Raw genomic sequence first — 19,066 nt, 5'->3', positions numbered from 1 at the left:
GAGGCGGTGTCAGAAAGTGTATCTAATGAATAATTTATTCGAGGAGCACAAGCCAACTAAATCGTGAGCGTTTCACCGAGTGAAATAAATCTTACAGAATTGGAGGGCCTTTATCCATCACGCCAACCCACAAAGGTTGCCGCCGTCAGGCTGTAATTAGCAACGAAGTTGCCAATTTCCCCGTTAGCCTTGTTCCGCTCCAAAACTACAACCCGGTTGTTGGCCATGCACGCAGCAGCAAGCAAAGAGCCATCGTTGTTGGCTTGGATGTGACGGGGGCTCTGGCAGCCTACCGGGTAGAGGTTGACAAAGGAAAGCTTACCCTGCTTGTCGGATTTGAAGACAGCAAGCGAGTCAGACTGCTCCTCCTGGGTTGGGTTGTTCGGGTCCAAACCGGGAATCGTGAAGGAATTGTCCAGACGGTTGGACACGGTGATGAAGCCGTCCGGCGATATAATTATCTCGCCTGCGAGGGCACCAGCGGGGATGGGCTTGTCACCAAAGGTGCCAACTTGACCGACCTGGGTCATGCTGAAGTTGTTGTTTCCAACGTACGAGACTTTAAAGGATGTAACGGTATTGGCCAGCTCGCTGACCACGTGGAAGAACGTGCTCTTGCCAACCTTTTGGAACACGCCGTGACGGGGCCCAGATCCGGGCGGGAGTTGTATGTCCGTTAGCGAAGAAATCTGAGGTGAATTCTGGACACGGTATACATGTACACAGTCTTCGCCGAGATCTGGAGCTACCATAAACTTCCCTGTCGGGTCGATAACAACCTGATGTATGTGTGATGCGCTTTGGCGCTCCAGGTTCGGACCGGTTCTAGCAGAGACCGTGGTCAAGTTAAAAGTGAGCTGGAGGCCGCCATCAGCACCTGCAGCATAAGTGGTGATACCTGCGGCACCGGGTGGGCCGCCGTCAGGTGAGCCATAATGCGCGAAGGCGATGCCATGGTTCCCGTCCACGTTGAACAGGGTGCTGGCCACTGGGGCATAAGATGAATTCATCTGCATTATGGGCTCTAAGGAGCCAGGTGTCTCAGAATCGACCCCAAAGACACCAATAGTGCCGGCTTCATCGGAGCAGTACAGGAGGTTTCGTTCCTTGTCTTGCTCAAGCCACACAGGATTGGCACCACACCCGGTTGCGACGGAGTTCTTGTGGAGCATGTAGCCACCGTTGCTGTTTTCCAAGGACAGTGATGTAATGTCGCCGGAGTAGGAGGCAGCATAAAGAATTGCTGGGCCCGCACTGTCAGCTGCTGCAACAGCAGCGAGGGATAGGCCCATGAGTGAAGTCTTGTAGACCATATTGTAGAATGTTGATTGTTGTGAAATGTATCTGTTTATTGAACGTTGTATTGTAGATGTTGATCTGGATCACAACAGAGCTGTAGGAAAGAGAGGCTGGAGAGAGTAGTGATATACGTGTTGTATCACCTGCACACAAAGGGCTGGAGAATAATGTGATCAAGTAATTTGGGGTAACAAAGGAAGTTTGCAGGTCGAGCAACGTGAATGGCCCTTTGTGTTAGGGGTTGAGTTGGCTGCATATCTTCCATTGTCAGAGTGCACTTTTGGCCAACTTGCCCTCCCATCTACACTCGTACCAATGAGTGGGCCCCGGTTGTTGGTCCATGGTGCCAGTCCAACAGCGCAAAATCAATCGAGGTTTGCGAAGATTTAGGGAGAGACGATATGGCTGGCTCAAAGGGCTTTGACTAAGGATCGGCTTGAAGGACAAGTCTCCGAGGACCCCACAGCTGGCAGGTTTGGCAACGCCTGGAGGGTTGCTTGCGGCAGAAATAGTGATACAGTCTCGGAATACCTGATGTATCTTGAACCATTCCACTGTTGAGGGAAAAGAGAGTGCGTTTAGCTCCTGATGTGGTCCTGGAATCGTTTGATATTGGATGTCTGTTAATCAGTGCCGCCAATCGCGATTACCAAATTGTTGCTAGTAATGATTGGATTGGCGCTGGGCATGAGAACGAAGACATGTTAAGACGGAGCTTTGAGCGTAAGGCCCAACTGAAGTCCCTGTTTGGATTAACGCTTTCCAAAAGGAAGTGCAAGCGTCAGCCAAGTTAGAAAATCTGCCCGTTGACTGCCATCTTCAGCCATACAGAGTGCTTCAGCTTGATCAGTCAGGTCATGTCTTCAGTATCCCGCGCCAGAGACCCCTCTGTTGATGAGAGCTGCAAGATGCAAATCTGGGTTTCGGTCAGTTGTCAGCCGGTCCATCCGGCAGACGAGGGGCTTGAAATCAAGGGGTCCTTTGGAATGCCACTCTCCTACGAGTACTTCTTTATTGCATGGTATGGGCTACTGTACCTGTCTCACAGCTTCCAGTGTTATCTAGGTACAGAAAAGACCGGATTATTTCTTGAGCCCGACTCGGCTTTACCGAGAAACGGTGGCCGATCATTGCCTCAACGGCCGTCTCCCTATGTTTCAACTTCTCCGCATCCTCGTCCCATATCGTCTTCCATAACGTGACATCCAAGTATTCATCGGCCTGACACTTATTGAGCTGACAAGGAAAGGCTGTGTTAAACTAGGCACGCCACTCAAAGATGCTCCCTGATTAGGCCGTTCTGCTCACTTCTTATTTCCGCTGCAGGCGACTGTTGAAAGGGCCGCCGGTCTGAATTAGGCCGGCCCAAGTCTCTTGGTCAGTCGTGATGCCGCGCAAGCCCAATCAAGCATAAACTCTATCCGGCATCAAGGATGTTGGAATAAGCTTTAGCGGCTCGTCAACCGTCAATGCGACGTTAACAGTGAAGCTACCCGGGCCGAAGGAACGTCAAGATCTTAGCGGTAACTTGGCATCTTTATAGAAATGTACAATTTCACAAGGTTTTATTCATTGTCAATTTTCTGGTCAGGTACTGGTACAGGAAGGTTGAAGATGGCTCCTGAACCGTAGTAATAGTTTGGTCCCATGGCCATGTTGACAAGGGAACGTAGGCGACGAACCCGGTGATTCGAGTCATTCTGAAGCTATGGGTTGATTTGATCGGTCTCCAAGAAATTGGACCTGGAGCACACCAATTCAGAACACATGGCGCACGAGTAGCTCCCGCAACCCGTCTCACAGCACGAGGTCTATTTGCGTGCGGGAAGCCAAAATCGTTTCAGGCCTCGAGTCAATCCAGGTCATATAGGAGGGTTTCAGATAGACTTGGCCGCGCTCGTCGACCACATAACAAATGCCATGAACCCATGCGAGGACACAGTCATCTAGGCTGCGTTTCCGTGGCACCTATTCTCGTCCGTGATCTTTCGTGGTTCGCGCTAGAACAACAGCATACACCATGTTATTACAAGCACAACAGGTATCGCCTAGATCCAAAACCTTGAAAACCACGCTACTCGCCTCCTCAGTAGCGCTATGTTTCCTTCTATATCAGGCATGGAACCACCAGGACCGAATCGCCGACGAACTGGCTGAGCATCTCCATATACCTGCAGGATACGGCCTAGGCCTCGGGGAACGCCCAGAGCAGCCAGCTGAAGAAGTGCAACCCCTGGCCGACGAGGGCATTCCAAAAAGGATATGGTACAAGCTCGGGCCGAAAGGCAAAAGCCAGGACATTGAAGAGTGGACACAGACTTGCATCAAACAGAATCCCACATACAGATATGAGTTCTTCTCAGATCCTTCGGCCGACTATTGGGTGGAAAAGACTTTCTCAGCATCACGCCCGGATATCGTTGAGGCATATCTCAGTCTCACTGTTCCAATCCTCAAAGCGGACCTTCTAAGATACCTCCTCTTGTACGTCGAGGGCGGTGTATGGTCAGACCTAGACGTCTCCTGTGAGGGTTTCCCCATTGATGAATGGATCCCCGAGGAGCATAGGAACGAGACGTCACTACTGGTCGGTTGGGAGTTTGACGCGGGATGGGGTTTGGATTACACCCACGAGTTTGCCAGCTGGACTATTTTGTCTAAGCCAGGACTACCACACATGCTGATGGTTATCGACGACATCATGGACTCGATTCATCAGAGCACAGCCGAGGCGAACGTCACCATTGCCGAGCTGACAATGGAGATCGTCGGGGATATTGTCGACTATACCGGCCCCCGGAGAATGACACGGAGCATACTGAAGAGCCTGGGGCAGGCTCTGGGGCGACCGATCGAGCGCGAGATGATTGAAAACATCCGAGAGCCAGTGCGGGTGCTCGATGTCACCATTTTGCCCGGCTATGCATTCGCCAACATGACCAACAAATTCGATGAGGCGGATGGCCCGATCGGCGAGACTCTGGTTACTCATCACTATGCGGGCACATGGAAGAATGAGAACGGTGGTGAGCTGGCAAGACGCCAGCCACGAAAGATATAGACCGGCTTGGGTTTTTCTATATGAAATAGATATTGAAACTAATGATTCTATCCATCCATCCTTTCCTCCATGCATGGTTCCTGTCGCAACGAATTGATACAATACGTTCCAAGTATTGTCTGCCATGGTTGAATTATATTTCCACATACCAAGTAGCATTCGTTATTCGGCCCACTCCTGCATTTAGTGTAAATCCAATTTCAATAAACACCAGTTGGCCCTACATGCACATTTACCCATGTACTTGACAGAGGCTATACATTGGTTGCTGTGTATTTTGTTCCTTTCGTCTTCTTTTACGTCTTCTGTTTTGCGTCTTCCGCTATCTTCAGAATAATGCACAAAGAGCTTCAAGTTGTTCATCATACTTATCCAGATTAGTGTTATTCTCTTTCGTGGCAACACCACAAGAAGCTTGAGCAGTATTTCAACCTTACAGCGCCCATGTTACCATGCCCTATAATTCAGACATCTGAGTGTCAGAATCCCTCAATAATAGTCACAATGTAAAAATACAACTTGATATCACCACCCAGGACATCACTGATATTCCCTTTGATCTTTAGTTGCCAATTTAGTGTACCTGGTCGACATACAATGACTGGGCACCTTGAATGACGCTTAGCAGACAAGCATATCACCGAGCACCGAGTACTTCCCCTTAGGAATAACGACGCCTGACCTTGACGTGCTCAGAACCTCTCGTGAATGGGTTCATTGAATCAGGGGAATAATCGCCTCGGCAACTTCCCCGGCCCAGCTGTGAATCACACTCGGAAACAGTCTCTAACGGCCCGTTGCTTCTCAGTTTGACCGATCCTTGCTGGTCCCATCGATGCACACTACGACAAGACTTCGTCGTCCGACCACCATGGATTCCTCAGGTCGCCGACCAGTCACCCCGGACTGTAATGCAAGCGAGAACGACGGCGCCCCCGATAGCGACAATGATTCTCCAGGATGGCCGTTGGGTGGTCCGACTTGCGAGGCTCTGGATTACCTCGAGCAAGCTCTGACGACCGGCATTCCCAAACCAACCTATGATGGGCCGATCCGGCGCGTCGTCAAGCACGATGGAAGATACCCCGTCGACGTGGTCCTCACCTTGCCACTGGAGACCCCTTTGCATACTGCGCAGTCCGCATCGGCGCAGGTGAGATTACTTTTGCCCTTCTTCTTCCAGAGACAGTAGACTGAAAAAGACGGGTAAGGATCACCTCATGTGGGAGTGGGTGGGTTTGAGCCCAGAGCCAGACCGCAAAACGTGTTCACCCAGCGAGCTCACGAAGATACCGACAAATGACACCCGAGATGCTCAGGCTAGCGCCCCACAAGCACCCAGTGGTCTTGAAGAGACCACGAATGCGCAATCCCCCCCTCGAGGCACTTTCTCTCGCCCAAAGCTGCGTGGAATTCTTCGAAAGGGAAGCCCAAGCCGAACCCAAGAAGGCTCCACAGAGCCTGCGGCTCAGGCCAAGGCTGCTACGGATGGAGCTCGTCGAGTCAAAACCGGCGGCACTCGACGCACCGTCGAGTTTCAGATGCCGCAGGGCGAAGCAGAGTCAGACCCTCCCGAGAAGACACGATCCCGTCCTCGGCTTATGGTCACGATCAAATCTCACGCCGCCGCGCGGAAGTGGCAAGAGCTTGAGCAGAAGAAGAGATAAATCTTGAATATCCAGTTTCGAGTAGCATGAAGGGTGGGTGCGAGACTGAGGAAGGGGGCACCGTACATCTGCTCCGCCAGACAGATATGCCTTCGGCTCCGGTGGGGGTTGTCAAGAAAGTTCTGCCTGCCAGGATAATGAACTTGTTCGCAAAAGAATGCTCGGCGACCCCGCAGAGGGAGTCAGGAATACTGAGTCTTGGGCGGCAGGATTGTCACGTTGATCGCTCAGATTCTGGCCTTCGCTGGCGCACCAGCAATTCTCTGTTCAATGGCACGTGGAACCCGTACGTTGGTGCCTACATCGGCCAGGCGCTTAGGAGTAGGAGTGTTGTCACTTTAAGGTCTTGCGTGTCACTCAGAACAGGCATCCAGCTCCGGCGAGTGCATGGGAGGTCCTACTAGGATGGGATCTGCGGAGATCGTAACACGAGTATCGAATGCATTTTGCTCCCCATTGATTCATCACCTGAACCTAAATGCTATGTCAATAACGTTCGCGATTTAAGGTAGGCCTGTCTTTAGCGATGTTCTGATACAACACTTTGCCCGGATTTCCGCCTGCAAAGCCGAAGCATAGTAAGGCCTTACTCAACCCAATCCAAATGGGAGGATGGTATCAAGAATGGCTTCATGTCAATTTATTAACATCTTGCCTTGCTCGAGGGACTTGGGAGCCTAGACGACTGCCACGGCTCCATACGCACCTAGGCATGCAAAGCTGTGACAAAAGAAGAGAATGGAGGACTGAAAGAACCATATGCCAAAAGAAAAAAAGAAAGAAAAAAAGAAGGACAGAAATCAACTTCTGCTCAACACCATCATCCACTACCTCAACATTTCCTCCCGCGCCCACTGATCATCGCTGTGACCCTTGACCGTCTTCAGGTACTTATTGAAGTCTGCCGCTGTCTTCATAGCCTGGTTCAAATGTTTCCAGTCAAGCCTCTCCCCTTCGTGCTTCGCAAGTTGTCGGGCAGTGAGCAGTGCGTTTCGGATCTGCCTCCCGTTCATCTCATGTGCCGCCAACTCGTCAAGTCTCCTTTCCAACTCGGCCATATTTGCATCCTCGTCCTCCGACTCCTCGATCATGTCAAAGAAGTTGCGCCAGATGGCCCTCCTGGATTTCTTGGTCAGGCTCTCGTAGTGGATGGCAACCTGAATGCGGGACTTGAATGCCTCGTCGAAAGTGCCGACGCGGTTCGAGGTCAGAATGAGAATCCCGTCGTAGTACTCGAGCGTGCGGAGGAAGACTAGAAGCATTAAAATCTTTCTGGTTTGAAAGTCTGACTGATTCATCTGTGGCTTCTCACTTGATACCAGGCTGTTTCTTTGCAGGTCCGCCATAGTACGTTCCTCGAGAAACACGTCTGCCTCGTCCAGAAGTAGGACTGTGGCCGAGTCAGTGACTTTCCGAGATTGAGACTGGGGCTTAATATACCACAATCCCAAGTTTTTCCCAGGTACAGGACCGTCTCCAAATAGTTCTCGACGTCCTTTGGGTCAGTGCCGATATCTCCGCATGTGACACGATACAGTGGTTTCTCTGCAATCTCCGCGACGCTGCGTGGTTCCCATGATTAGACATTCTCAGCATTGTAAACACGGGGCCTGTTGCACATACCTTTCTGCTGTCAAAGTCTTCCCAGTGCCTGGACTCCCATGGAGCAGAATGATCAAGCCATTACCTTTGCCAGCAATGATATCATCCATCCTGCCTGCTGATTTCTGTACATTAATCAGTGCATAAATCATCTTCTTCACAGAATCATCGAGAACGAGACGTCCGAAGGCCTCTGGATGCCATTTGATACTGTGAAAATTATCAACAAGCAGGTTGACTAATAATCGTCAGTTCACAAGTCGCGTGCATCATGCCGTGTCATTTCTGACTATAGCATGAAGAGGGGACATGCTCACTCCACTTCTTCGCTTGTAGTCTGAAACCAAATATCGTGCTTGGAAGAATCATCGCGGCCTTGTCCGATAGTTCCTCGGTTTTGTCGACTTTCCGGGGCCAAGGATCTAGCTTCACAGACACCTGATCCTCGATGAGCTCTGCCGTGACCGCGCCAGAAGGGTTAGAGAATGGATGCATCAGTTTATAAGTTGCCATGTCGACCATGAACCTTTCTTCAGCCTGTAATGCATCAGATCCACGTTCAAGTTCAAGTGTTTCAGAAGGACTGCTGGGGGAAGTAAGGCGTTGCACATACGTAGTGATACAGTCGGGCTTTGTCCCAACCAGTGTAACAGATGTATGTTTGGTTCCTCATGCTCCAGAATCTTCTGCCTCTTTTCTCAAGGTACTCTATGTCCTCGGGCCGTGCAAATTTCGCCGGGTGAACTTTGAGATCCGCGATCCGAATCCGCTCATCCAGTAAGCCATCGATCTCTTGTACCCAAGGGTTCCTCTTTAACCCATTGCCATCATAAACGAAAGACCAGCCTTGGAATAAGACTTTGCCTCTTTGGAGTATCACGCAGCTATACAGTATGCATGCTTGCAATACATTCGATTCACTTCGGCTGATAACCATTTGGTTTGGTTTGAATAGCTTTGTGAGATGGCAACTCTTCACAACTCCTGCCTCGAACAGAGAATTGGCCTCTTCGTACTCTTTTCTGTAATTTGTGGCCAAGAAATCTAGCAGAGGACGCAATACACCCTCGTATATCTCTTCTCGGGCGAGCTCAACGAGTTTTTTGTGGTGGTGAAATAGAAACGGGTACGGTGCGCCCATTCCCTGGTCTCTGAGGAAGGCTAGCGGGAGGCCCTGTATTGGGGAGTATTCCGCGACTTTAAGCAATGCTTCCTGGAGCAGAGGTGCTACTACTCGAAGATTCTCTTTGTTTGGTCCCAGGTTCCGTCGGTGATTATCCTCGAACGTGCGGTCGTCAGACTGGAAGTGGCCTGTGCAAGAATGGTCGTGCACGACGAGAAAAGATACTTTCGACCGCAGACCAAGGTAGTCGTCAAGACTGTGAACAATCTTGTCACCCATCAGCTTTCCCTCGCCCCCTGAGTGTCGGTCTCTGTAGGTTGGTTTATCTTCATAGTAGGCAACAGGATGATGGTGGTTTCTGTTAGAACAGGTGACCCTGTGAAGCACTTTACCAACGAAGATGTCCGTATGTCTTCCGGGCGATCGGGGAGTTTCAAGCTGACTGGTGGGATGCTTTCTACTATCGGTATCCTTGGCCTCGAGGAAGTTGATCCTGGCGCCAAGCATATCGATGGCATCTAGTAAGTAAGCCATATACCGGGAAACGTCCTGTCTTTGATCCAGGACATCGATGTTGAGGAACTTCTCCGTAATCGCATTTAGTGATTCGGCCATAGTTGGTTGAAGCTCCTGCGAGGCCCGGTCGCGCTGGTTCCGGGCCTGGTCCTCAAGAAACGGTTTGGAGCCAGGGCTCGGTCTTTCAGAACGTACTGGGGAGACCTCCGGAGCGGCTGAGATATTTTCAACCAGATTCCCTGGACTGTAGACTATTCCGGGGCCCTGCGAAACTTCTTTTTCTTAGTTTTGATTAGCAAGTGCACCGGTGTCGTTATTCCGGTCAACGGACACAGAACTCGTACCGGAAGCCTGGGTCGAGTGTGAATTCTCGTTTGCAGCCGAAGCCGCCACAAGAGACTCGCGACACTCATCAAATCCATCAATGGGTTTGGAAGTATTCCCATTTAGCTGAAAATGGACATTTCCTTTCGGGTTTGGAGTATTTTCTGCAGTCGTTCCACCGACGTTAGCTCGCTTTGCCAGAGCCGTCCGACGCCATTTTGCCTGGTCATTGGCTTTGGTATCCGGGAACCAGCTCCAACCCCCGTCGTCCGACATGTCGGACTCATCATCTGAAATCGGATGGATTTTTTCAAGACTATTCGTTTTGTCTGCCTGATTCTCCGGCTCGTCACCACTAGGCACAGATTGAGACACCCGTGGCACACCAAAGCGTCCTTGTGCGATTGACTCGGGTTTCTTTTGCTGACCCAGAGACGCATCGCCATCATTTTGGACAGAACGCATCCATTTTAATTCTGTGCAACGATAGATAAGAAACTGCTTCCGATTCACAATCGGTGACTACCCACCTCTTCCAGGCTCGCTGCTGAATTTTGAGAGCATCTCTCTCGTTTTGGACAGGTCTCCCACTGTATCGTCTTTGGAGATTGTAGGATCCATGAACAACGTGTTCCCCGTTTCGGCTATGGGTCGAGACTCCGCGGAAGCACGATGAATTGGGGCATTTCCACTGTTTTGCTCCATCGTGGCGTCTCTAGCAGTGATATCGCGTGTGTTTGCGCGGCTTTTGGTCTGGTTGCGCAAAGCGGCGTAGGACATCAGTGTGTCATGAGCGAACGTTTTACCCCGCTTGTTTTTTGAGGCTCTAAGAAACCGCTTGGAGGCTGAAGGACAAGGCATCAATGCATTAGGCTCCTAAAAGCGGTCCAGGTGGTTACACAACATGTAGTGCAGCAACACGCTGTGTAAGCGCTAGGAAGCAGCTCCATTTCAACCAATTCTGGTCACCAACTAGAACAGGGGAAGATACTGATGTGAATTGCGAATCAACGGTAGGCTATTTTATTGACCCATATCATGCCTCTTATCGCACAACGTAATTTGATGTAAGGACTTTCATAGCTTCAAGATCTATGCAATCTCATCAACAGGGAAGTTGAATCTCTTCGAACATGAATGCTCTCTCCTTCTGAGAATGGCTCGATATTTTGGTTGCCGCATGAGTCTCTCTACCCGACGACCCATGTCAGTGACAAACTGGATATCTTTGAAAACTTCGCAGGCTTCTAAGGAAGTAGCCGTATCAAACCTCCAAGACGCAATGACGACTTTGAGCCCATCTTTGTCTCGGCGAGTGACAATGTCTGACATACTGTCTATGAAATCGCCGAGCGTGAAGTATTCCTCATCTTCCGCTTCATGCTCAAGGGAGCGTTGTACCAGGCTCGTATCGAGGATTATGAACAAGCGAGGAACGACGGCGATGCAGTGCTCCAGAAGCTGAAACCAGTGTCGGATGCTTGTGTTGCCTTGGAATTGCCTTATGTGGACTGGACTCGCTCCTCCATTCAGGGCCTGACCAGATTCTAGTTCCAGGAGCTGTGAAATCAGGGACCTTATGATGCCGGTGACTGATGGATTTGGCTGAGGGCTGTCGTTGTCACCGGGTAGTGCCCAGATGACCGGATAATTGCGGTCCAGAATAGCATCCAAGAAGTCGACAGCAAAATCCACTGAACTCGTTTTGATCCCCCGTCCCTGGGCGAGAACCATAGAAGAAGAAGGGTCTGATACCCATGCCCTAAGTTTCGACAGTGTAGCAACAGGCAGCTGTGTTGGTAGTGTCTGCCTACGGCGCCTTCGCATTGATTTGCAAAATTCTAGACTTTTTGACGAATCTGGTGTATCGTCGAGCATCAGCATGGTGCTCCGGATTTCCTCGATCTGGCCTCTTCGAAACATGTGCTGATGTTCTGCTCGAAGGCTCAGCAGTGACTGGTTGTGGAGCGTCTGTTGCTGTTGCTGGACTGTTCCATTCATCAGTAAGTCTTACAAGGTTAGAGTAAGCCATTAGCTCGTAGTTTGAACTCACATGCCATCATCTCGGTGAGGTGAGCGATTGACTTATGCATTTGTTGTACCGTGAAATGCAAATCCCGTATCTCAGCTTTGGATGCCGCGTTCGCCAGTTCGTCTACGGCTCTTGAGCGTCTTGTAATCTCGTCGATTATGTTTTTGAACTTGAGTTCGAAGGGATGTGCAATGGCAGCGATAGCATGCATAGCCTTGCCTTTCTTGCACCACTTTATCGCCTTGACGACGAATTCCATAATCTTGGCATATAGCAGCGAGACCGCCTCTTGCATCCGAGCCGTAGGATAGAGGATCGAGTGGAGTTCAGTCCGTGGCAGCACGTCCGCCAGGTTGGAAATTGCTTTGGAAATCTCGCTGAGAAGCTCTTCATGGTTCAGCACCGAGATAAAGAGAAATTTCATGGCTCCCCAGGCCAAGGATACGTATTCCGGGTGGTGTTGAGCGAAGGTGTCGAAGATCGCTGCGCTCATTGAATCAGCCAAATCGACTGTACGTCATGGGCCTTGCTCAACTGCCTACCTCCATAGTACATGACTCTTTCCGAACAACTTGAAAGCCATTCTTGGACCTTGTTCCCTTTGGACTTTGTTCTGTATTCCTCCATGGCCCGTAACACCGCGTCCCGGACGTCCCCCATGCAGCTCTGGCGCTGCAGCCATGGTGTCGAGTACTCGTCGATCGTGAGCGTCTTCTTGAGGATGTCGAGGGCGTTCTCGTACGCGGACTTGGCTGGATCGGAGAGCCTGATAGGATGCACAAGGTCAGTAACAAATAGACTGCTTGATGGGCCCGAAGTGGGCACGGAGGTAGACTGACCGTTGTTGCGGGTCGGCGAGATACCACCCGGCGTACAACTCGCTGCTGCTATATCTCCTCAGGTCACCAAGTTGAGGGGCAGGCAACCCCGGCGTGAGGGCCAGGAGAGGGGAAGGTGTTGCGAGGTCACCATCCTGACGAGTCGTCAGAGCCATTGCAACAGGAGACCATCCTCAATGTGTTTTCCCTGAATCCGTTGTTTGAGAAGAGTCCCCAACACGAAGAGGGTGGCTGTCGAGGGGTCGAGCTTTCGAGGCGTCATCCGCAGTCCGGCTTGGGAGCCCATCTGACATGCAGTGCCACTGCAGGTGGCCCAAGGCAGCCTAGTACATCATGCAACAGGCCCCTCCGTCACACAAGCAACGTTGGACAGCCTAAAGACTCCTCGAGAGGGGTGAGGGTGGACAGCAATATTGCAAGGAAGGCTTCCAAAGAGTACACATCTGAAAGGGCAAGACAAACATTGATAACGCCACATAATGCATTATTGTCTAGGACCAACAAGTATCCCAATGCCTCTCGCAATGACAGCTCACAGCCCTTTCAGGAAATCCTCCAAGGTAATAGGCTTCCTCACAGCATTATTCAACCCCTCATGATACGTGACCCAGACCTTGTTCTCCTCCTTATCGGCCGCCTGCCCCTTCTTCTGGCCCCCACTGTTCCCGTCAATCTCATGCAGCGGCTTCTCCAGGACCACGCGCCCGAAGAAGTCCTTCTTTACGATGGTCGGCATAATCGCGAGGGCCTTCTGCCCGGCGGTGGCGTTCTCCTTGTCGTCGTGCGGCAGCAGGTCGTGCTGCTCCGGCTCGGCGCCGCCGCCCATGCCGGCCCTGAAGCGCGCCTGGCGGGCGGCCGTCTCGCGCTGTGCGATCGTCTTCTGCAGTTCCTGGTCGAGGACTTGGCGGACGGCGTAGCGCACTGGGATCTGTGCGGCTAGGACGTGTGCCCCTGCCGTTTCAAAGGTTGAGAGCATGTCGAGGTCACTGTGAGATGGTCAGCATTTGGTTTAGGGAAGGCAGGGGCTGTTTAACTTACGGGTCCATGCGATACACCCACTGCGTCCGTCCCGCCATCGACGGGTTGAAGTCCTCGATCTTGCCCTTCACCAGGGCGATGCCCACCTCGGCCAGCACCTCGGCGCCTCGCTTGACCATGTTCTTTTCGGATTCTCGCCGAACGCTCGCCACAGCACCTTTGTCACTGCTTCCACCCACGACGACCGGTTTAACATCTGGTGAGACCAAACGGACCAGATATGGCAAGAAATCTGTCGCAATATCCTCCGGGCTTCTGAAGGCCCGCATCAAAGTCGCCGGTAGTTGGCCCTGGAGCCCTTGCAACAAGGCCCGGTTCTGTTTGACTGTCTCGTACGCAGTATAGTCGGCACGAGGCCCGGTGAAGGGTAATGGCGCTTCTTCGGCTCCAGGATCACCTTCTGCGGCTCGCCACTGCTTGTCGTAACCCGTGTTGGCCTGTGGTCGGTGTGGGCTAGCAAAGAGGTGGTGACAAGCCAATACGGGCTGGCTGAGATAAGGCGCCAGTTCCCACTCTTGACTGGCGTAGAGCCGTGACGAGCAGTCATCGTGGAAGCTGAGCCATTCGTAGGCTTCGGTTGGTTTGGAAAGATAGGAATCGTCGTTGAACTCGCGGTTGGGGTACTCCGAGAAGACGTCGGTCAGGATTCGCTCCACCTCGCCGCTCGTATCCACCATCTCACGCAGCCGTTCGATGGCATGCTTCTTCAAATGCTCCGTGAAACCCAGCTGAGCTTGTGGTTGTTCGTGCCGTGTCTTCTTGTTCACGCTCACGTCGGCCTGCCGGGGAAATCCAGCGCCCTCTTGGAAAACACGGCTGACAATCTCCTTGACGCCTCCGCGGCCCAGTCCACGAGCGCCGCCACCACCGTGTTGCAAATCTTGGACAATATTCTTGTCGACCCACTGGCGTGTGAGCTGTATCGGACCTTTCGAATCTTGCGCCTTCAGCCTGCCAGCAACCCACTCTCCCACAACCATCACTCCTCTAAGATCGCCTTCGGCAGCACTCTCGGCGCCCTTCTTGGCATCAAGTGCATTCGACATACCCCATGCTGACTCGCAAAGCTTCCGTGCAGCATCCTTTTCGCAGGGGATTCCTTCTTTCTCAAAGACTGCCTTCAGTCGGCCCACGACGGCATCAACAGATGGCTTGCCAATGCGAATGATTTCTGCGAGGCCCGATTGGCGGAGGGGACGTAGGGACGGATGGTAGACATCATTGCAGATGAGGATCAGGGGTCTCATTTGGCGGAAGTCGTCGCCCTTCTTTTTCTTCCGCGCAGCCGATGCGCCTGCGGCCCCAGAACTGTTCTTCTGGTCAGTCATGACCAGGTCGATCAGAGCCTTGACGAATCCACCCTCTCCCGAGGCACCGGAGCCGGTTGTGACACCGTCCACTTCATCCACCACGACACACGCTGGGCGGGCAACCTTGGCTTTCGTACCGGGTTTCGGCTTTGCATGTTCGACCGTCTTCACGCTCTCTGTGCCCAAGCTGGTCCTGATACGCCCCTTCACAACATCTCGACTTCGATCATCGCTTGCGTTGATCTCAATGACCTCGTACCCAGCTTGTCGTGCGCATACATGTGCGAGTGTTGTCTTGCCCAGCCCAGGCGGACCGGTCAGCATCAGAATCTTCCTGTGTGTCTTCTCCTCTTCTTCTTGCTGCTGGGCCGCTTGTTTCCTCGGCGCGGCGGGCTTGGGTCGAGCTGAGTTCGGAAAGACAACCGTGTCCCAGCGCTTGAGCCATCGCAGGACCTGCCTGTTCGTGAAGTCGTCGCCCACGAGGTCTACGAAGTTCCGGGCGCGGTATTTCTCCGTCCATAGCATGGTCTTCTTGGGCTTTCTGAGATTCCCGGATCGGTCCTCCACGGACTGTATGACCGGTCTCGTATGGCTTGGGGCCGGATTCGTTTTCGTCTTGAAAGCTTCGATTTCCTTGGTTGCATCTCCCATGAGTTTGTGGATATCGATACCAAAGTAGGCGCGCTTTGCCCGGCCTTCTTTTGTCCTCGATCGCTCAGCAACCATGTCCTTGTAGGCAGTGTTGGTCGTAGTCGTGCGTTTCAGGACGCCATCGGACTTGCCCGAGCAAGTGACGAATGCGTAGCCGTCCCTCCCAATCCGTGTCGGTATACGCGTCTCCGTTGGTGCCTCGTTTCGGCTGAAGAGGCGAGCATAGCGAGCTTCCTCCTCTTCGTCAACAGCTATGGCGTCTCTTGGCTGTGCGTCTGGTATATGAACGGGCTCTTGGTCTGCTCCTGCTGGCCTCTCTCCGAGAGCAGGAGGACTCTCTGGTTCCGTGTTGCTCGCCGTCAAGTCCGGAGTTGCCCTCAGATCGTTGAGCATAATTCGTTTTGGGCTTGGCTCCTCTGGCAGATCTTCCTCCTCATCAGAGTCCTCCATAATGAAGCCTCCCCTCGCCTTTGGTCTCGTTGGTTGCTGGTAGCCATCTCGAAAAGGTCGCTTCGTAGGAACTGCAGGCGACGAGCTTGGGGGGTACGTGATTGGAGAGGAAGGGGCAGCCATGATGACAGACGCAGTGACTTTATCGTGCGTATTGAAATCGTCAAAATGGCTTGGGGACTTGACTGACACCAATTGTGTGCATGGGTAGCCCAAATCGTGGCTCTGGTCGAAGGTCAAAGTGGTGTGGATAGACGCGTCGGGCCTGCACTTACAGCGGACGCGTCGAACAGTCCCCAAAATGTTGGAGACGCGACCCACCACACTTGGGAGGCCAATGTCGGCCCAGTCACCCCTGCCCAAGCACCCCCAGCTCGAGAAGCTTACCCTAACCCTACTGACGACAGCCTCCTGCTTCAGGTGCCAAGTATCCTGCCAAATACGTACGAGCCTCATCACCAGACATTATTTGTGATTTCTAGAACTATCAAATGCTCGCTCGACAACATGGGATGCCCTAGAAGGAAGCTTATTCGTATGGCGGTCACATGCGACGAAAAATTGTAATGCCAACTGGCTGCGGTCAAACGACGATGGTCCAAGGTCAGCGGTTGAGATACCTCGTGCATCGTCCTCGGCATCATGATCGTGAGGTGAAGTCGACAAGGTAAGACCGAAACATCGCAATGACCCAGAAAGGAAAATGTCCTCTATCTGTGGCGCAAGCCGATTGACCGCCCTACGGGGCTCAGTAAACAGCCTCCTCCCTCCAGGCTCCAGGCCTGCCAAGAAGCTGACGCCACGATCTTGCTCCTAAATCTCACATCATTGCAAAGGATTCGCTGCAGCCACTCTGAACATGGAGTGGCATAGTCCACAGTCCGATGCTCTAAAGTAGAGTCCGAGCATGTGGCCGCTTTCTCAAAATACTTGCGTCTAAGCCGAGGATTTATTCATAAAAGCCAACATCCGCCCATTGATATCAATGTGTTGTGAAGTAGCATCCATTCGCATACACCACGAATATCGAACCTGTCCTTGATTTCAACAACACTACTCGGCACACGCACAATTTCAAACTCTGAAACACGATATTGAGAATTTCAAATTAGGTGCCATGGCAACCAAACTTTCTCTTCTCTCGCTTTCTGCCATCTTGGCCTCGGTCCCTCTTGGCTCTTGTCAGTTTGGAGAACAGACTATCGGCGGCGATGGCACTCTCGGGCTGTTTGACATTCCCACCTCAGAATATGCCGACAAAGACGATGCCAACGCCACGGGACTCATAACTTTTGACAGGTATTCCCTGAGCATTGCGGTGAAGGCAGACGTCCCCATCCCGGACGCAAATTCGGGAGACCCGGACAATAGCACCATGACCTCTGTCATATCTCTCGAAATTGATTCGCCCGTTAGCAACCAGACGGCATGTGTTTCCATCTTCCATGGCCTGTCGGCCAACATAAGCGCCGCATCGATAGACCTTGACTCGCAGGACGGTTATGGCTGTGGCCGTATGTTGTCGGACGAGTGCGTCTCGGCGTTGTTATTAGCAGTCAACAACGGCATCCAGAGAGACTGTTCCAGCTACTTGCCCGAAATCCCGCAGAGTTGTATGGAGCAGTTCGGCGATCTGAGCGGAACGGGCTTTTGTGAGTAGCATTCAGACAAGTGCTTACTGCCTTGAGAGAATACATCGCAGCTAACAAGATGAATAGCTATCCAATACCAGTCTGAGCAGATCCTCTACCAGCACGGCACAGAGCCTGCAGCTCCGGGAAATGACACACTGTGGACGGCTGCCGCGACCAAGATCTGGCCCGTCTTCCTCACGGCCATTGTAGAGAACGGATCGTCGTGGACGCCCGAGACCTACTTGAGCTGCCTTCGGCCGGATACCTTCAAGGAGGGGACGGTGAGGCCGTCTGCAGAGCCGAACGGAACTGAGTCTGGTCATGGCGACTCGACGGGAACAGGGACGACGGATGATCCTGCACCTTCTCCCACTAATACTGCATCGCAAGCTGGCCTGACTGTTGCTGTCGCTATAGTTGGACTTGCTTTCAATGCGGCCATGTTGTTTATGTGAAGAGGCGGATAGATACCCCCAGAGTCATTTACATAATTCTTTATTGTACCCCTCGATATGTTGAATTCTTCCGTTCTCACCGAAGTTCATCTGTGCCTTGTCCACAAGAAGAAGTCCATCTGCCCCTCATCCTTTCCTTTTGCGAGCAGCAACGTTGCCTTCCTATCTACTCATTTCTCGTCCACATTTGCAGTCGTCGGGCCAAACGCCGCCTTTCTGCCCAAACGTGCCAGCTGACAAAGACCTGCCCAGGCTCACGGTTTCCTTGGGCGTTACAGCCCAAGTTCACAAATGATATAAAATACATCGTTTTGCGGCCTGAGAGCAATCCAGTAGCGGCGTCCCAATATCCCTTCCGGCAGGCAGTCAACCCTGAAGCACTCTTGTTATGGGTCTTGTCCCTCCTTCTGGTGTTTTGTGGCTTCGACCTTCCTTCAACACACCATCGACCACCTTTGGCAATCTGCGACCCGAGGTTCAATAACCCGGGTGGCTTGCAATCCCAACTCAACTCCGACTGTTCGTTCGGTTCTGTCCAAAAACTCAGCATCCAGGCGCTTCGACTGACTTCAACTTGCGCCGACTTTCAGCCCACTCCTGACTTGAGATCATCGTCTCGTACGAAGAGAGTGTGGCCACCGAACCCCCTTTGAAAGGTCCCGTTTGTGGCTTTTCGAGATACGCTACGGTCTTGGTCCATTCTCTCCTTGTAAAATCGCCGTTTGCATTATCTCTGTGGGCCCTCCGGATCATCCCGGCCAATATCAAATTGAGGTCGGTCCTTCTGCCTCCTTCTTCGAGGTCAGGAATTACAGCCAAATAAATCAGTCATTTGAGCCGATTCCCTGAGCTTGGTGGATCAGTCAGAGGAGGCCATTTCCTGATTATGCCAGTAACTTCCTGTATTGGAGTTAAGCTTCTGCCATCTCCATCACGACAGGTGTATGAAAGCCACCTTGGTCTAGGTGGACACAACCTCCAGCCCACTTTACAGGACCCCCATCATCTGAGCCTGCAATGCGCTAGCCAGATATTCTCTGGAACAAGGGAAGGGTCTGTAACACC

General features: G+C 52.2%; 7 protein-coding genes across 7 annotated transcripts; 3 read left to right on the top strand and 4 right to left on the bottom strand.

Annotated features, from left to right (window-relative positions):
• Positions 1–110: 110 nt before the first annotated feature.
• On the bottom strand, positions 111–1,313 carry INS49_004953 (uncharacterized protein; the record flags this gene model as incomplete). Its single annotated transcript, XM_043165740.1, has 1 exon — positions 111–1,313. One exon carries the CDS (start codon positions 1,311–1,313, stop codon positions 111–113), a length of 1,203 nt encoding a protein of 400 aa, XP_043017503.1.
• Positions 1,314–3,319: 2,006 nt separating this feature from the next.
• On the top strand, positions 3,320–4,360 carry INS49_004952 (uncharacterized protein; the record flags this gene model as incomplete). The annotated part of the gene is made up of 1 exon (XM_043165739.1): positions 3,320–4,360. The coding sequence occupies one exon, from the start codon at positions 3,320–3,322 to the stop codon at positions 4,358–4,360; it is 1,041 nt and encodes a 346-aa protein (XP_043017502.1).
• An 871-nt stretch (positions 4,361–5,231) lies between these two features.
• On the top strand, positions 5,232–6,027 carry INS49_004951 (uncharacterized protein; the record flags this gene model as incomplete). The annotated part of the gene is made up of 2 exons (XM_043165738.1): positions 5,232–5,513; positions 5,572–6,027. The coding sequence occupies 2 exons, from the start codon at positions 5,232–5,234 to the stop codon at positions 6,025–6,027; spliced, it is 738 nt and encodes a 245-aa protein (XP_043017501.1).
• An 827-nt stretch (positions 6,028–6,854) lies between these two features.
• Positions 6,855–9,868, bottom strand: INS49_004950 (uncharacterized protein; the record flags this gene model as incomplete). The annotated part of the gene is made up of 7 exons (XM_043165737.1): positions 6,855–7,279; positions 7,340–7,417; positions 7,468–7,589; positions 7,651–7,867; positions 7,947–8,166; positions 8,243–9,543; positions 9,613–9,868. 7 exons carry the CDS (start codon positions 9,866–9,868, stop codon positions 6,855–6,857), a joined length of 2,619 nt encoding a protein of 872 aa, XP_043017500.1.
• Positions 9,869–10,684: 816 nt separating this feature from the next.
• Positions 10,685–12,618, bottom strand: INS49_004949 (uncharacterized protein; the record flags this gene model as incomplete). The annotated part of the gene is made up of 4 exons (XM_043165736.1): positions 10,685–11,580; positions 11,646–12,107; positions 12,167–12,390; positions 12,464–12,618. The coding sequence occupies 4 exons, from the start codon at positions 12,616–12,618 to the stop codon at positions 10,685–10,687; spliced, it is 1,737 nt and encodes a 578-aa protein (XP_043017499.1).
• A 377-nt stretch (positions 12,619–12,995) lies between these two features.
• Positions 12,996–16,035, bottom strand: INS49_004948 (uncharacterized protein; the record flags this gene model as incomplete). The annotated part of the gene is made up of 2 exons (XM_043165735.1): positions 12,996–13,449; positions 13,502–16,035. 2 exons carry the CDS (start codon positions 16,033–16,035, stop codon positions 12,996–12,998), a joined length of 2,988 nt encoding a protein of 995 aa, XP_043017498.1.
• A 994-nt stretch (positions 16,036–17,029) lies between these two features.
• On the top strand, positions 17,030–18,001 carry INS49_004947 (uncharacterized protein; the record flags this gene model as incomplete). The annotated part of the gene is made up of 2 exons (XM_043165734.1): positions 17,030–17,564; positions 17,631–18,001. The coding sequence occupies 2 exons, from the start codon at positions 17,030–17,032 to the stop codon at positions 17,999–18,001; spliced, it is 906 nt and encodes a 301-aa protein (XP_043017497.1).
• Positions 18,002–19,066: the final 1,065 nt, after the last annotated feature.

Source organism: Diaporthe citri (assembly GCF_014595645.1).
Source record: "Diaporthe citri strain NFHF-8-4 chromosome Unknown scaffold_14, whole genome shotgun sequence".
In the NCBI taxonomy this organism is placed as follows: Eukaryota; Fungi; Ascomycota; class Sordariomycetes; order Diaporthales; family Diaporthaceae; genus Diaporthe; species Diaporthe citri.
This window is presented reverse-complemented; position numbering and strand designations above follow the sequence as displayed.